The sequence below is a fragment of the Uranotaenia lowii genome, chromosome 1, assembly GCF_029784155.1.
Source record: "Uranotaenia lowii strain MFRU-FL chromosome 1, ASM2978415v1, whole genome shotgun sequence".
Lineage (NCBI taxonomy): Eukaryota > Metazoa > Arthropoda > Insecta > Diptera > Culicidae > Uranotaenia > Uranotaenia lowii.
The window spans coordinates 112,164,976-112,179,729 of NC_073691.1; the positions used below are offsets into that span (position 1 = coordinate 112,164,976).

At 33.8% G+C, this 14,754-nt stretch overlaps 2 protein-coding genes across 2 annotated transcripts in view; both read left to right on the plus strand.

Moving 5' to 3' along the window:
* LOC129738784 (doublesex- and mab-3-related transcription factor dmd-4) overlaps window positions 1-8,698 on the plus strand; it is a 47,170-nt gene extending 38,472 nt beyond the window's left edge. The window contains exons 3-4 of the mRNA XM_055730079.1: window positions 8,228-8,439; window positions 8,499-8,698. Of these exons, the coding sequence (XP_055586054.1) occupies window positions 8,228-8,439; window positions 8,499-8,663 (377 nt within the window). The 3' untranslated portion in view covers window positions 8,664-8,698. The remainder of the gene's footprint in view (window positions 1-8,227; window positions 8,440-8,498) is intronic.
* Window positions 8,699-11,119: 2,421 nt separating this feature from the next.
* Window positions 11,120-12,258, plus strand: LOC129738787 (WD repeat-containing protein 55 homolog). The gene is made up of 2 exons (XM_055730082.1): window positions 11,120-11,771; window positions 11,842-12,258. Exons 1-2 carry the CDS (start codon window positions 11,725-11,727, stop codon window positions 12,116-12,118), a joined length of 324 nt encoding a protein of 107 aa, XP_055586057.1. The 5' UTR covers window positions 11,120-11,724; the 3' UTR covers window positions 12,119-12,258.
* The last annotated feature ends 2,496 nt before the right edge of the window (window positions 12,259-14,754 follow it).

Sequence of the window (14,754 nt, forward strand, 5' to 3'; positions counted from 1 at the left end):
ATTATGGGAAACTTATATTCAGAATTCAAATTTAGAACTCAGAATTCACAATTCAAAGTTCAGAATACATAATTCTTGGTTCAGAAGATAGTATTCAGAACTGGAAATTCCGTATTAGATTTTACATTCATATGTTTCTGAATTCTGTATCAGAAATCAAAATGCAGAATTCAGCATTCCGAATTCCAGAATTCAGAATCTGAAATCTCTATCAAAGTATATTAAAATAAAGAATTCAGAATCTTGAATATAGAATTTAGAATTGAAATTTTAAAATGTAAAATTTTGAATTTATAATTGAAATTTTTTAATCCATAATATAGAATTAAATGGAGGAATTAAGCGTTTAGAACAAAGAATTATGACGGAAAAAACAAAACTTCTACGAATTTTGATAATTTTTATAGAAATTATAAATTTTTCGAATGAAAATTCTAAATTCTAAGTTTTTAATTCTATATTTATTATTTCATAATCTCATTTCTGAATTCTTTATTTGTAACTCAAACTTCTAAATGCTTAACTACGAATTTTAAATTAAACCTTAATCAGAAACCATAATCAGAAATCTGCATCTGAAATCAGAATCTGAGTCTAAAATCTGAATCTGAAATCTGAATCTGAAATCTGAATCTGAAATCTGAATCTGAAATCTGAATCTGAAATCTGAAATCTGAATCTGAAATCTGAATCTGAAATCTGAATCTGAAATCTGAATCTGAAATCTGAATCTGAAATCTGAATCTGAAATCTGAATCTGAAATCTGAATCTGAAATCTGAATCTGAAATCTGAATCTGAAATCTGAATCTGAAATCTGAATCTGAAATCTGAATCTGAAATCTGAATCTGAAATCTGAATCTGAAATCTGAATCTGAAATCTGAATCTGAAATCTGAATCTGAAATCTGAATCTGAAATCTGAATCTGAAATCTGAATCTGAAATCTGAATCTGAAATCTGAATCTGAAATCTGAATCTGAAATCTGAATCTGAAATCTGAATCTGAAATCTGAATCTGAAATCTGAATCTGAAATCTGAATCTGAAATCTGAATCTGAAATCTGAATCTGGAATCTGAATCTGAAATTTGAATCTGAAATCTGAATCTGGAATCTGAATCTGAAATCAGAAATCTGAATCTGAAATCTGAAATTTGAATCTGAAATCTGAATCTGGAATCTGAATCTGAAATCAGAAATCTGAATCTGAAATCTGAATCTGAAATCTTAAGCTGAAATTTGAAATCAGAAATCCGTGAGTTCGGGCACAGTTGAACCGGATAAGTTTTTCCATGACTGTCTGCCAACTGTATCGTTGATATAAGTCGCGAATGACATAAAGGTGTTAAAACGACTATCCATAATATAGAATTAAATGGAGGAATTAAGCGTTTAGAACAAAGAATTATGATGGAAAAAACGAAATTTCTACGAATTTTGATAATTTTTATAAAAATTATAAATTTTTCGAATGAAAATTCTAAATTCTAAGTTTTTAATTCTATATTGATTATTTCATAATCTCATTTCTGAATTCTTTATTTGTAACTCAAACTTCTAAATACTTAACTACGAATTCTAAATTAAACCTTAATCAGAAACCATAATCAGAAATCTGCATCTGAAATCAGAATCTGAGTCTAAAATCTGAATCTGAAATCTGAATCTGAAATCTGAATCTGAAATCTGAATCTGAAATCTGAATCTGAAATCTGAATCTGAAATCTGAAATCTGAATCTGAAATCTGAATCTGAAATCTGAATCTGAAATCTGAATCTGAAATCTGAATCTGAAATCTGAATCTGAAATCTGAATCTGAAATCTGAATCTGAAATCTGAATCTGAAATCTGAATCTGAAATCTGAATCTGAAATCTGAATCTAAAATCTGAATCTGAAATCTGAATCTGAAATCTGAATCTGAAATCTGAATCTGAAATCTGAATCTGAAATCTGAATCTGAAATCTGAATCTGAAATCTGAATCTGAAATCTGAATCTGAAATCTGAATCTGAAATCTGAATCTGAAATCTGAATCTGAAATCTGAATCTGAAATCTGAATCTGAAATCTGAATCTGAAATCTGAATCTGAAATCTGAATCTGAAATCTGAATCTGAAATCTGAATCTGAAATCTGAAATCTGAAATCTGAAATCTGAATCTGAAATCTGAATCTGGAATCTGAATCTGAAATTTGAATCTGAAATCTGAATCTGGAATCTGAATCTGAAATCAGAAATCTGAATCTGAAATCTGAAATTTGAATCTGAAATCTGAATCTGGAATCTGAATCTGAAATCAGAAATCTGAATCTGAAATCTGAATCTGAAATCTTAAGCTGAAATTTGAAATCAGAAATCCGTGAGTTCGGGCACAGTTGAACCGGATAAGTTTTTCCATGACTGTCTGCCAACTGTATCGTTGATATAAGTCGCGAATGACATAAAGGTGTTAAAACGACTATAATAAAAATAGAATAAAATGTTACAAAAATAATAAATTTCACAGTTGCAGAAGATTGTGCTTGAATAAAATGGATTAATGTATAATACCATCCATAAAATATAGGTACCTATGTAATAAAAAATATCAAAAAAGATTCAAACAATACCTACAAAAATAAAACATTTATTACGTTATCAGCATCAGTACAATTAATTACCTAAGCCATGCGGCGAGACGGCAGTTCCTCCTGCTGCTGGGTGGGGTGGTAGATTTGGTGAGCGACAAAAAGAGAGCTAAAGGATTTGTTTCTCCCGCGGCTACGTGAGGGGTGCGAGATTTGTACATCAACCTGCTGAAAATGTCGGCCAAACTGATTGAAATCTGACAGCCTTTAATAAATTCGAAAAACGTTGTTCCAAATTTTCGAAACACTACACAAAAAGTATGTCCATCGAAAGAGGAGACTCTAATGAATCTCTAGGTATATAAAAAGTGACCAATTTGAGTTCAAATTTTAGAGAAATCACGCTAACAAAATCGCGTAAGCCTACCAACTCGAGGGGAAGTTTGAAAAATGGCAAAAAAGATGTGAGATTCATTACGATATACTGAAGAACTGAGATTTTTAAGGAACCAAGTATGTTCAATGAAAATAATAATAGAGTTGACGAAAAAAACTAAAATTTAAATTTTGAGAATCGGTCCATTGGTAAGCGAGATACAGCGATGCAAAGCCAAAATTGGGTGTCTTTTTTGAAGTAAGAATTTTTTCTACCGGAAGTTCTGAAATAGCGGCCAAACCTTCCACTGGATCCCCACATATTTGTACATCTGTAGAAAGGTAAATTCTTAACAATTTCGAAAATCGTTAAGTTTGTTCAAAACAATAAATCGTTCAGAAGTAATAAGCATTTCAAAAAGAGCTCTTTTTTTGGACTTTTTTCATTCGGAATGGACTACCGGTAATTTCCTAAAACATATTGACTTAATTTCATAACATTGAAAAACTAGATAAAATTACCTAAACAACGAATATAATATCATCAAAATCGGTTATTATTTGTGGCCAGGGGAACGTGCGCAAGTGCTCGGGTCAATATGACCCGAACGGCATATTATCGGTTTTTTTTCATGGGGCCATTTCCGGTGGTCACCGGAAGTTATCTGTGTGTTGTGTATTCTGCGGCTCTGCATAATTGTTCCAAATTTCAGATTTTTCCGATTTTTTTTCACGAGTTATGATGAATTGAATGTACGCTTCGGGTCATATTGACCCGAGCGGCGCGGGAAGGTTAATCACATCAAGCTCATCGATCAGAAAATTAGTTCATCGCTTGAGCTAGGAAATCGATGTTTATTTTTTAATCCAACATGGAAAACGAACCATTGCTCAGTAATAGATAGATAGAAATATTGGAATGTGAAAGCGGATGTATAAACAATTAACTTGCTTCTTACCTGGAATAAACATGAAATCTGCTGTTGAGATAAGCTGGACACTTGAATTTTCACTGTTAGACCAATTCAAGGTTCTTTTTAGAACCCTGAAAATAAAAACACCATTGAGCGTTGAAATTGAAAACGTATTTTTTAATAACCTGACGACAGATAATTCAAACCCACAGTTCTCAACAATTATTGATCCTATTTATCAATTGTTTTTCAAACTTTCACTTTTTTACTGCAAAGCGTTGAATTACCACCGAAAAGCAAACGTACCAAAACATAAACAAAACAAGGTTTTTATGACACCGTTAAGGGAAAATAACTTACATTGGATGAAATATTATAGTTTTGCATTGAAATGGAAGTGCCAATAAGAATTTCGTGAAAAATGGATCGAAATAATAAAAAAACGCAAAATAAAAAATCGATAAACAAGATAATTGTCCTAACCGTGTAAAAGTAGGACATTTTGGGTCCAAAGTAGGACGGTAGGACAAGGGTCGAAAAAGTAGGACGTGTCGCTACCAAAGTAGGACGTCTGGTAAGCCTATAGGTAGAACTAATGGGGAAAAAACAAGTCTCAACGTTCATGCGAAGGCTTGTGAAAATCCCCGAATTCAAGAACCTGTTCTTCTCCGTCATTTTCTGATCCTAACAATTTTGTTGATTTGTGTGAAATTATTGAGAAATTAAAATATTTGCATCAAAATTTAATGGAAATGATGCAACTTATGTTGAAAGCAAATTCAATGTTTGAAGCTTTCCAAACTTCTTATAATTATGCTAACAAAATTATTATGACTTTACGATTCCCTCATGGATCCAAATAGATGTTTAAATATTATGAATCGGAATGCTAGATCTTTGCTGGCTAAACAAGATGAATTCTTTTTATTTTTGAAATCTCAAAACATATATATTGCTGCCGTAACTGAAACTTTTTTAAAGCCAGACAATAACTTGAAAAGCAATGCTTTCTTTAAAATTTTACTTGATCGACAAGGTGGGGGTGTAGCTATTGTCATCAATAGTCGTCTCAAATTTAGACTTCTTCCTTCTTTCAATACAAAAGTTCTACAAACAATTGGAATGGAATTAGAAACGTCTATGGGGAAAATTAAATATGCCTTTTCAATGTAGCGGTGAACAGAAATTTTTTTTTAAAGGAGATTTACAAAAACTCATAAGAAATAAATCTAAACTTTTTATTGTTAGTGACTTTAATGCAAAACACCGATCTTGAAATAATATTTCATCAAATTCTAATGGGAATATTTTATTTAATGACTGCTCTGATGGTTAATATACTGTTGAATATCCAAAAGGGCATACTTGTTTCTCTTCAATTAGAAATCCTTGCACAATTGATTTGGTTCTAACGGATTTAGGCGAGCAGTGTAGTCAATTAGTTACTCATGCAGACCTCGATTCAGACCACCTTCCAGTAACTTTTTCTATATTCCATAGTCCCGTTGAAAACCCTTTAAAATCAACTTTTAACTTTAAAAAAGCTGGCTGGGAGCGATATAAGAATTTTATTGAACGTAATTTAGATGTAAACGTTCCACTGAATTCAATAGATTGATTTGGTTGTAGAAAATTTTACAACTTCAATAGTCAATGCTAAAGCCGCTTCAATACCTAAAGTTAAACATAAATTTAATCAACCTTTGACCGATGATGATCTTCAGTTTTTGATACGACTGAAAAACATTCGTCGACGCCAACATCAAGAACTAGGGATCCTTATTTGAATTTTTTTTATTGCGGCCTTCAAAAACCCGCATAGCAAAGTATGATACACTTAAACGTCCGTATTATTCCATTCTGATAACATTAATAGTAACGTGTCAAATTGCATCTTGGCTCAATGTGTCTTTGCTAGAACGGAAAAATATTATTTCCGAAAGATACGATTGATATTCTTAAAATCAAAAAGATAATTTTTGCAACGCGATAAAACGATAACGAATTATTTTTGAAAGATTCAATAAATGGTCCAAAAAACAAATTGAGTATTTTTGCAACACGCCATCAATTTTGCTGCTGTCATTCCAAAACACGTGGCTGAGTTTGCCTGGGTTGTGAAAAAATCTTCCGCGGCTTAGTTCGGGACAATTTTCAAGGAGTCGGAACGTTCGGAGATTGCACCTACTCTGATGGTAACGGTGAGTACCTTTCTTGAAGTAATTTTAATCGAAAAAGGATGCCTATTAAAAATATTTTTCCTTCCAGGAGCTGTAAGGCAATTTTAGGCGGCTTCAGACGAGGGCGCAAAATCGCAAACGAATCCGACGGGAGCGCCGAAGGATAATGAGATGGAAACGGTTTCAATATTGTGGCCACTACAGGTAACACCAACCCTCCCGATCTACATCCTCTGCACCATCTCAGCATCTCGGGAACATACTGCCTCAATGGAACCGCTTATAAAGTGTACGTTTTTAGTGTAGTGTGATTGTGTATAGGTTCATTAATCTTATGTTTTAAAGAACTTTTTTTTTAAATGTGTTGTAATTAAATGTTGAATAAACAAACTTTAGTAACTCTAACTTACATTTATTTTTTACTAATCTTATTATTAATAATTGAAGATACATCGTATCATCCTCATTTTATGGGTAGATCATTAACAAAAGATAACATGTATGATCCAACCAGTTCGTTGAATTTGAATCGTTGTTGAATCATAACTCTACTTAACAACCCGTTCACTGTATCGTAAAGTGTGTCCAAACGATACCCAAAACGATTCATATAATCATCCTTGAATAATCTGATAACTATTAGGGTAATCTTTTGGGTGTCTCAGGAGAAAGATTACAGTAATAGTCATTTTATGGTACTGATTTATGCGGGAAGTGATCAAACGTCGTTTAAATTTTATTCGTAATGGAAATTTTGCAAAAGCAGTAGAGGACATTAAACCCTACTCAAAGCCATTTTGGAAATTAACTAAAATTCTGAAAAAAAAAACCCAGAAACCAATTGCTGCTTTGAAAGATGGAGATAAACTTCTTTTAACTAGCGCAGAAAAAGCTCAAAAATTAGCCCAACAATTTGAGTTCACTCATAATTTTAATTTAAACGTTGTAAGTCCAATTGATGCTCAAATTTCCCTAGAATTTGATGATATTCTTTCTAAACAAAATGTGTTTGAAAGTTCTTGTGAGACAAATATTGATGAACTTAAATTGATTTTCAAAAAATTTAAAAATATGAAAGCTCCGGAGGAAGATGGAATTTTCTATATTCTTATTAAAAAGTTGCCTGAAAGCACTTTAAATTTTTAAGTTAAAATCTCCAATAAATGTTTTCACTTGGCTTATTTTCCAAATAAATGGAAAAATGCCAAAGTAACTTCAATTTTGAAACCTTGAAAAAGTGCTTCAGAGCCTTCAAGTTATCAACCAATTAGTTTGCTTCCTTCTTTAAGTAAACTATTTAAGAGAGTTAGGCCGATGACATAGTGAATACGATGCGATGCGATGCGGTGAATGCGATCCAATGCGGTGAACCACATTAGATGAAAATGTATGTGAATCGCTTAAACCTGACATACTCAACGCGGCGAAGGGGATGTCAATTTGTTCCGCCGCTCGAGTTCGCATAGGCTGCGTCCGTAAATTTTCCGCAAATTCGCATCGCATCGCACTCACTATGTCATCGGCCTTATTTTGAATAGAATGATGATTCACATTAATCAGAATTCTGTTTTCCCTGATGAACGATTTGGTTTTCGTCATGGACATTCTACTACAAATCAACTTTTGAGTGTTACTAATATGATTGACGCTAGCAAATCTGAAGGTTATTCAACTGGTGTTGCTCTTCTTGATATTGAAAAAGCTTTTGACAGTGTTTGGCACAAAGGTTTAGTAGGTAGCTAAACTAGCTCGATTTGATTTTCCCGTATATCTCAACAAAATTATTCAAAATTATTGGACTAGCCGAACCTTACAAGTAAGCTATCAAAATTCATGCTCTGAAAGGACACCCATTAGAGCTGGTGTCCCTCAGGGCAGTATACTTGGGCCAATTTTATACAATATTTTTACTTCTGATCTTCCTGATGTACCAGAAGGAAAAGGTTCATAATAAGGATCATAATTGATCTGAACACTTAATAAACTGTAATAATGTAACTTGAATGTAAGGGCTAAAAGGTTAATAAAGACTTATTTAAAAAAATCAATTCAAGCATGTTAAACCGTTGAAATTTGTGGATCACATCTGGTCCGTGACAAAAGCGCAAAGCGAAAAGAAATGACTGAAATTTAAATTTGATAATTATATATGTTAATAATTCAAAGATTATTTTGTTTGTTTTCCAGCCAATAACGTTGCAGTATCGCAGAACGCTCTTGACATGCTTACGCAGTTATTTCCCCACCGGAAGAGGTCAGTGCTCGAATTGATACTGAAAAGATGCGATTCTGATTTGCTGAAAGCCATAGAACAATGCAGTAAAAGCTCACCGCCTATGGCAACGAGTGCATTTAAACCACCGACAACATCCTCTTCTATGATAACTCATCATCATCAGGTAAAAATGACAATTTCAATGTTTCAACCGAAAGATCTAAAGTTAACTGTCTCTTGTAGATTTCTGCGGCACCACCTAGCCCTCCAAGCTACACATCATTAATAGCTTATCCGAAATGGTTACTTCCGATGTCAATTCCCGTTCCGATGAGTCACCTTGCTCCGAATCTGGCCCCCCGATGTACCCTTCCGAACTGTGTGATGTGTGTGCATCATCCGGTGTAGATTAACCAAGCTGTTTACATAGGCTTTAATTAGTAAAGTAGGAAAATGTTTGTTGAAATGTACGAATTTACAATGCTTTATCAAACGGTTTTTTGAAAAATTGATCATAACCGATATCTAAATATATAAAAAAATGGATTTCTGTTTGTCTGTCTGTTTCCTTTAGACTCGGAAGCTATTGAGCCGATTCGCGTGAAACTTGTCAGGTGGAGGTATTGAAGGCCGGAGAAGTTTCATATTAAGGTTTGGCCTCCCAATCAAAATACAATTGATTTCAGAACTCGAGAACTTATTAAGCATATAAAACCAAATTTGGCATGGGAGGGTATTTATTTGGATACGAAGAATAATTCTATGAATATATGTAACCCCTCCCTCGTTCCAGTGGGTAGATTGGAAATGGAAAGGGTTGATACCTTACAATTTTTTACATAACTCGAGAACTAATCAAGCTTATGGGAACAAATTTGGCATGGGAGGGTATTGGAATACGAGAAATGTTTCTACGATAATTTCTGATCCCCCCCCTTTTTGTGGGGATATAGGAAGGAAGGAGAGCGGCCTCCATACCTTTTTTATTCCATTACTTGAGAACTATTCGAGCAAATGAAACCAAATTTGACTCAAAAGGGTATTTGGGTACGATTCTATGAATATTTGGTACCCCTTCTTTCTTTCAGTGGGTAGATAGAATGGAGGGAAGGGTCTCCTTTACCATTTCCATCTTAACTGGAAAACTAATCAAGCAAGTGGAACCAAATTTGGCATGGGAAGGTATTTCAATACGAGAAATGTTTCTATTTAGAGGAAGAGGCTCAAGAAACTAAAAGTTCGGATAACATTCCTCTATCAGGTTTGATCAGCTCAATCGTGTATTGTAATAATACAACTTCTTTTCAACTCAATTTTTAAGTAGCTAAACGAACTTTATAGTTGACAAAAAGTTCGTATAAATAGCTAAACAGCTTCTAACCAGCTTCTAAAAGCACTGTTATAAGCAGTAAAAAATCGATAAAAATACTTCTTCAATTCTTCATGTGTCACCTTCTCAAGTCCGCTAATTTGATTCAAATTAAACAACCATATTTGTTACTAGACTCACATTCAAACAACTCACGAGGATACCGCTTGAAAATCGAGCTACATACTTGCTGCTCTATATGAACATCATGAGTAGGCCACGATTTTGCTTGATGTGATGATTTTCTTTAAAACGACCATCGAGTTCGTAATTTCTACTTCATTCCCATTTATTTTCAAGCTATTAAAAAGTTCTTCCGGAACTAAATGAAGTACAAGTAGACTAATGGCGTATTTTTTTTTGATTCCGGATTTGGCTCTGGAACCGTCAGAATAAAAAAGCAACTTTCGGGTTTCGAGTTATTCCATACGTAGGTGTGCGTGAGAACGAGCGCAATGTTTACATGCAGCTGTCATTTTGTTCTCCCTTCTGGATTTCTTCATTCGGTTCTTCACATCCGGATTGCCTTTTTCGTGTTCGGATTGCACTGGACAGCAGATAGTACGATTTTGCTTGGCTGAGAGGTTCAAAATCGCGGCAATAATCATTTTCCCGTTCATTATTTCAACTGTTTTGCTTTCAGCCAAAAACAGCTGTCTAATGTTTTGACAACAACGTTGAGAGTATTGGTGAACTTCTCGCAAAACTGACTTTCTTCTCAGGGCGACTCCGTCCGTTTTTCGAGCGAACCTAGGTTGCCTCTCGAGCAATAAATGAGCACGATGACAGCAGTTAGAGCGAACCTAGGTTGCCTCTAGTTTGCCTCCAGGTGAAAAAAAATACGGTATAATACAGACTGGACACTCTTTTTCAGTTTTTCGCAAATGTTATGGGCAATGTCGGCACCAGAGGAGCGTCGATCGCTAAAAATAAACTGAAATCATCGAAGCTGGCGATTTTATTTCGATCAAATTTTCATCGTTGAAATGCAAGTTGCCATGGAATGATTGTTTTTGTTTATTGGGTCCAAACGAAGAAATTAATCGCAAGGAATATTGGTGTGGCAAACATCCTGCCTAAAACGATCGGGGCAACGAGTGTTGAACCAATGTAGTGCAACAAGCTGATGATTAGTTTTAGGTAATTTCTTTCCGATTGATAAATAGGTTTATTTCAAAAGACATTTATTTCCAGCTCACTTATTTCAACCACTTCCGTTAGTTACTTGAAACACTTCTTCCGCAATCCGATTTGACTAAATGCCGTCGATGATTGCAACATTTGCCACCTTTACCTATACTAGAAATGCAAGGAAAATGGCTTTAAATTCTTCCTATGCTAATGGTAGAAGGGAAAGGAGGCTTCTTTACCAATAAAATATGATTCTCTTTTTGTAGGATATGAAAAGGGATTAAAGATAGAAGAATTTTAAAAAAAATCGTTCATTCATAGTGCGACATTTGATTCCCAACATATAATGAATCTGAAATCTTACAAATAAAAGTTAATTTAAAAAGAATTATTTTTAAGGAAATATCTAAATCAAAATGTATTATTGTCAATTGCACGAGTTTTTAGACTATTGAGAGAATCTGATTTGACAGATAACAATTCCGCACTCACTAACACCATCACATCCCGAGTAGCAAAGACCGTGGTTTTAATATAACCGAACAATGATTTTAAATTTAACAATAAACTTCATCCTAATATCTTAATCTTAATCAACCACTTTAAATCTTGAAATCGTCATAATTTTAATGGTAACCGTGAAATATATCGTTTATTCATTGTACTTCATAGTTGCCGAATGTGTCAGAAACATGATATAACAGCAATTTTCTTGTGATTTTTATGGATACAGTGAATTTGATGGTAAAATTGTAATCCAAACCATACGAAAATTGATAAATTTTTCCTATTTTTACTTCTTTCGAATTATCCGTGTAAGAATTTGACGCATAACACGTTTTTTTTTGTCGGACATTTTTCGCTCGAAGCCAACGAATATAAAACGGATTTGATAGTGTTCTAACTCAAGGAGGTGGAGGATTTTATCTCCAGCATTGCAACCAACGACCAGTGAAAATATCTGCAAATATGTTTAGCGGAGATGGTTATTTGGCAACAATCAGCATACCTCAGAGGTGAGACTCATTTTTCACTTTCCAAATAAATCTTTCTAAATTTCAATTTAACAATTTAAACCAAACACAGGGTAATGCACATTCAATCGGAGCCATACGAGGAAGAGCTCACCTGTATGAGCATTTTCCGGAATGACAGTGAACTGGCAGTGGATTCGTCGGAAGGAAACTTTCACATCTTCAACTCGGGTGAGTTTGAATATTGCAGTGACGCATTCACCGGACCGAAAGCCGGGGTCAACAAAATTGTTCCCATCGGCGAACAAATAGCTGTGATCAGATGTGAGGATGGATTTCTGCTGGCAATGACGAAATCATCCCGGGGCTGGAGGAGATGGACCAGATAAAGATGTGCCAAGGCCGTGGTTGCGCAAAGGAGCCCACCCAATACGCCGTGCAAAATGTGACAAATTATAAAAATATTCAAATGAGTATATCATTGTGCCAAAGAAAACCGTTTAAAAAAATAAATATTCTTGAAAACAAATAATAAAGTTACTTTTTTCAATTTAATTTTGAGAAAAAAATTAATAAAATCAATTTCCAACCATGAAATTTCACGGTTATGAAGGCTTTAACATATTATGAATAAACATTGAATTTCATTGTGGTTCATCATCGTAAAAACCATTGAAATTCAATGCAAAACGATAAATTTAACAGTTTCATCGAAAAATACTGGAAGCTGTAAAAACCATAAACTTCATGTTATTGTGTTCCAGAATGTATGAGAAAAAGTTCATTTTTTCATTGTTAAGTTGCTTAACAACCACCTTTTTTCATGGTGAATTTTGCCGAAACCATAAATTTCACTGTAAAAGAATATGAATTTGACAATGCTTTCAAGGTTTCATGCACCATGATTCGCATAGTGTCAACTATAAAACTCATGGTTGCGTGAAAATGTAATTCATGGTTTTTTCATAATGTTTTTCTATTCGGGATTCTTTATATAAACTACCCGAATAGCCAAGACCGTGGTATTAGTATAACAAAACAATAATTTTCAATTTAACAATAAACTTCATCGTAAAAACTAAATATTTATCAACCGATAAAAATCTTGAAACTACTATAATTTGGAAAGTCACCATTAAGTATATTGTTATTTCAAAATCTTCCATAGTTGACATTTCTATCAAAAGCATGGTTGCACAGTTTTTTTCTTGTAACTTTTAATGTTACAATGTATTTCAAGGTAAAATGAAAATCCAAACCATACGAAAATTGATAAATTTTTGCTCTTTTGCCCTTTTACAATTTTCCGTGTAGAGAAATTTTTTCGCGCTCTAACTTTTTTTACGGATAATCTTTTCGTGATTTTCGCGGCTGAAATCAGGTTATCCGGAAAAGCTCCGAAATCAACCTTGCGGGATTTGAATAGGGCGGATAGGGAGAGGATGCCTTCAACTGCAGTGATGATGGTAAGAACTTTTATTATTATAGGTATTCATTGATTTGTATGATGATAGAAATTTCTTTTATTTCAGAACCTGCGACGGCAAAGTTCCCCAGCTTCAGGTAAGGCCCGCATACAATTTGGCTGGCGTGGGCAGGTCAGACGTCCGACGCAGCCGTGTCCCAGAGGATGGTTGTGGAGAAGAAGGCTCAAGAACCGCCGGTGTTGAAGGTTGGAGATCAGTGGCTGAAGTGTAAACACAGAGAATGTAAATGGTTCGATAGTTTTTTACAGCAGGTAAAAAGTGACAAGCCTTTTATTTTTAAATACTAAGAACTTGAATAAAAAATGATGAAAACAAACGGAATAGTTATTTTAAATTTTATTTTGAAATATAAATATAATAAGAAAAACAACTGAAAACAATAATTCAAACCATGAAATTTCACGGTTCAGAAATCATTATAAATTATGAATTAACCTTGATGTTCACCATCGTCAGAACGATATGAATTCAACATAAAACAACGATTTTCACAGTTTCCTTAAGAAAATTGGAAGCTGTAATGATCATTAACTTAATCGTTTTTTGTTTCAAAATGTATGGAAAAAAGTTGATTTTTTCATTGTTAAGTTGCTTAACAACCCCCTTTTTTCATGGTAAATTTTGCCAAAACTATGAACTTCACTGTCGGAAACTATGAATTTGACAGTTTATTCAAGGTTCCATAAACCATGATTCGCATAGTTTCAACCATAACATTCATGATTGCGTGAAAATGAAATTCATGATCTTTTCACAATGTTTTTCTATTCGGGTACCATGAGCTAAAAGTTGAAAAGGGACTATATGAAAAAAGGACCAACATCAGAATTCAGTTACTTCAAATTATTTCTACCAAAAAATCAACTTTCATACGCACCGTTGCCGTCTTTAACAAACTGCGTAGATTGCACCTATTTAGACCCCCGTGCAAATAATTTGTGCGCCGTAAAATCTGCTCACAGACCTATACATAGACAATAGGTGGTATGAAAAAAACCTAGCAATTGCTTTTGCTAAACCAAATCGAGCAGTCGTTTAAAGCAATTGCTTCGGTTGATATGAATAAAGTTTTTTTTGACAGCTGTTTTCTCTGTCAGGAGCTTTTACTTTTAGAACAAGCTAATTTGGTATGAATAAAGCCCAAATCTGAAGTAATCGCTCGATAAATCTCCTAGCAATTGCTTTATTTTCTAAGCATGCTCGGTAGCAGACTTTTCCAATAAAAAATTCTTTAGCAATGTCATGAATTTATTAAATTAGCAATATTACGCTTCAATACAATTCAAAAAGGCATTTTCAACATTGATAAAGAAAAGTCGCAGTGATAATCCAGCTTTTTTTCGTATTCCTGTCGTTGTATGAAATGATTCGTCTAAGATGAAACTAAACAAATCAATCAGTAAATATTCCAAATTAAAAATTCCGGCTATAGTGGAAGAAGTTCCAATCGGCTTGAAGTTGGAAGAAAATTGTAATAATTTAAAACATAATTCAGACTTCCATATTTATATGATTTTTTTATAATCCTAAGATTTGAA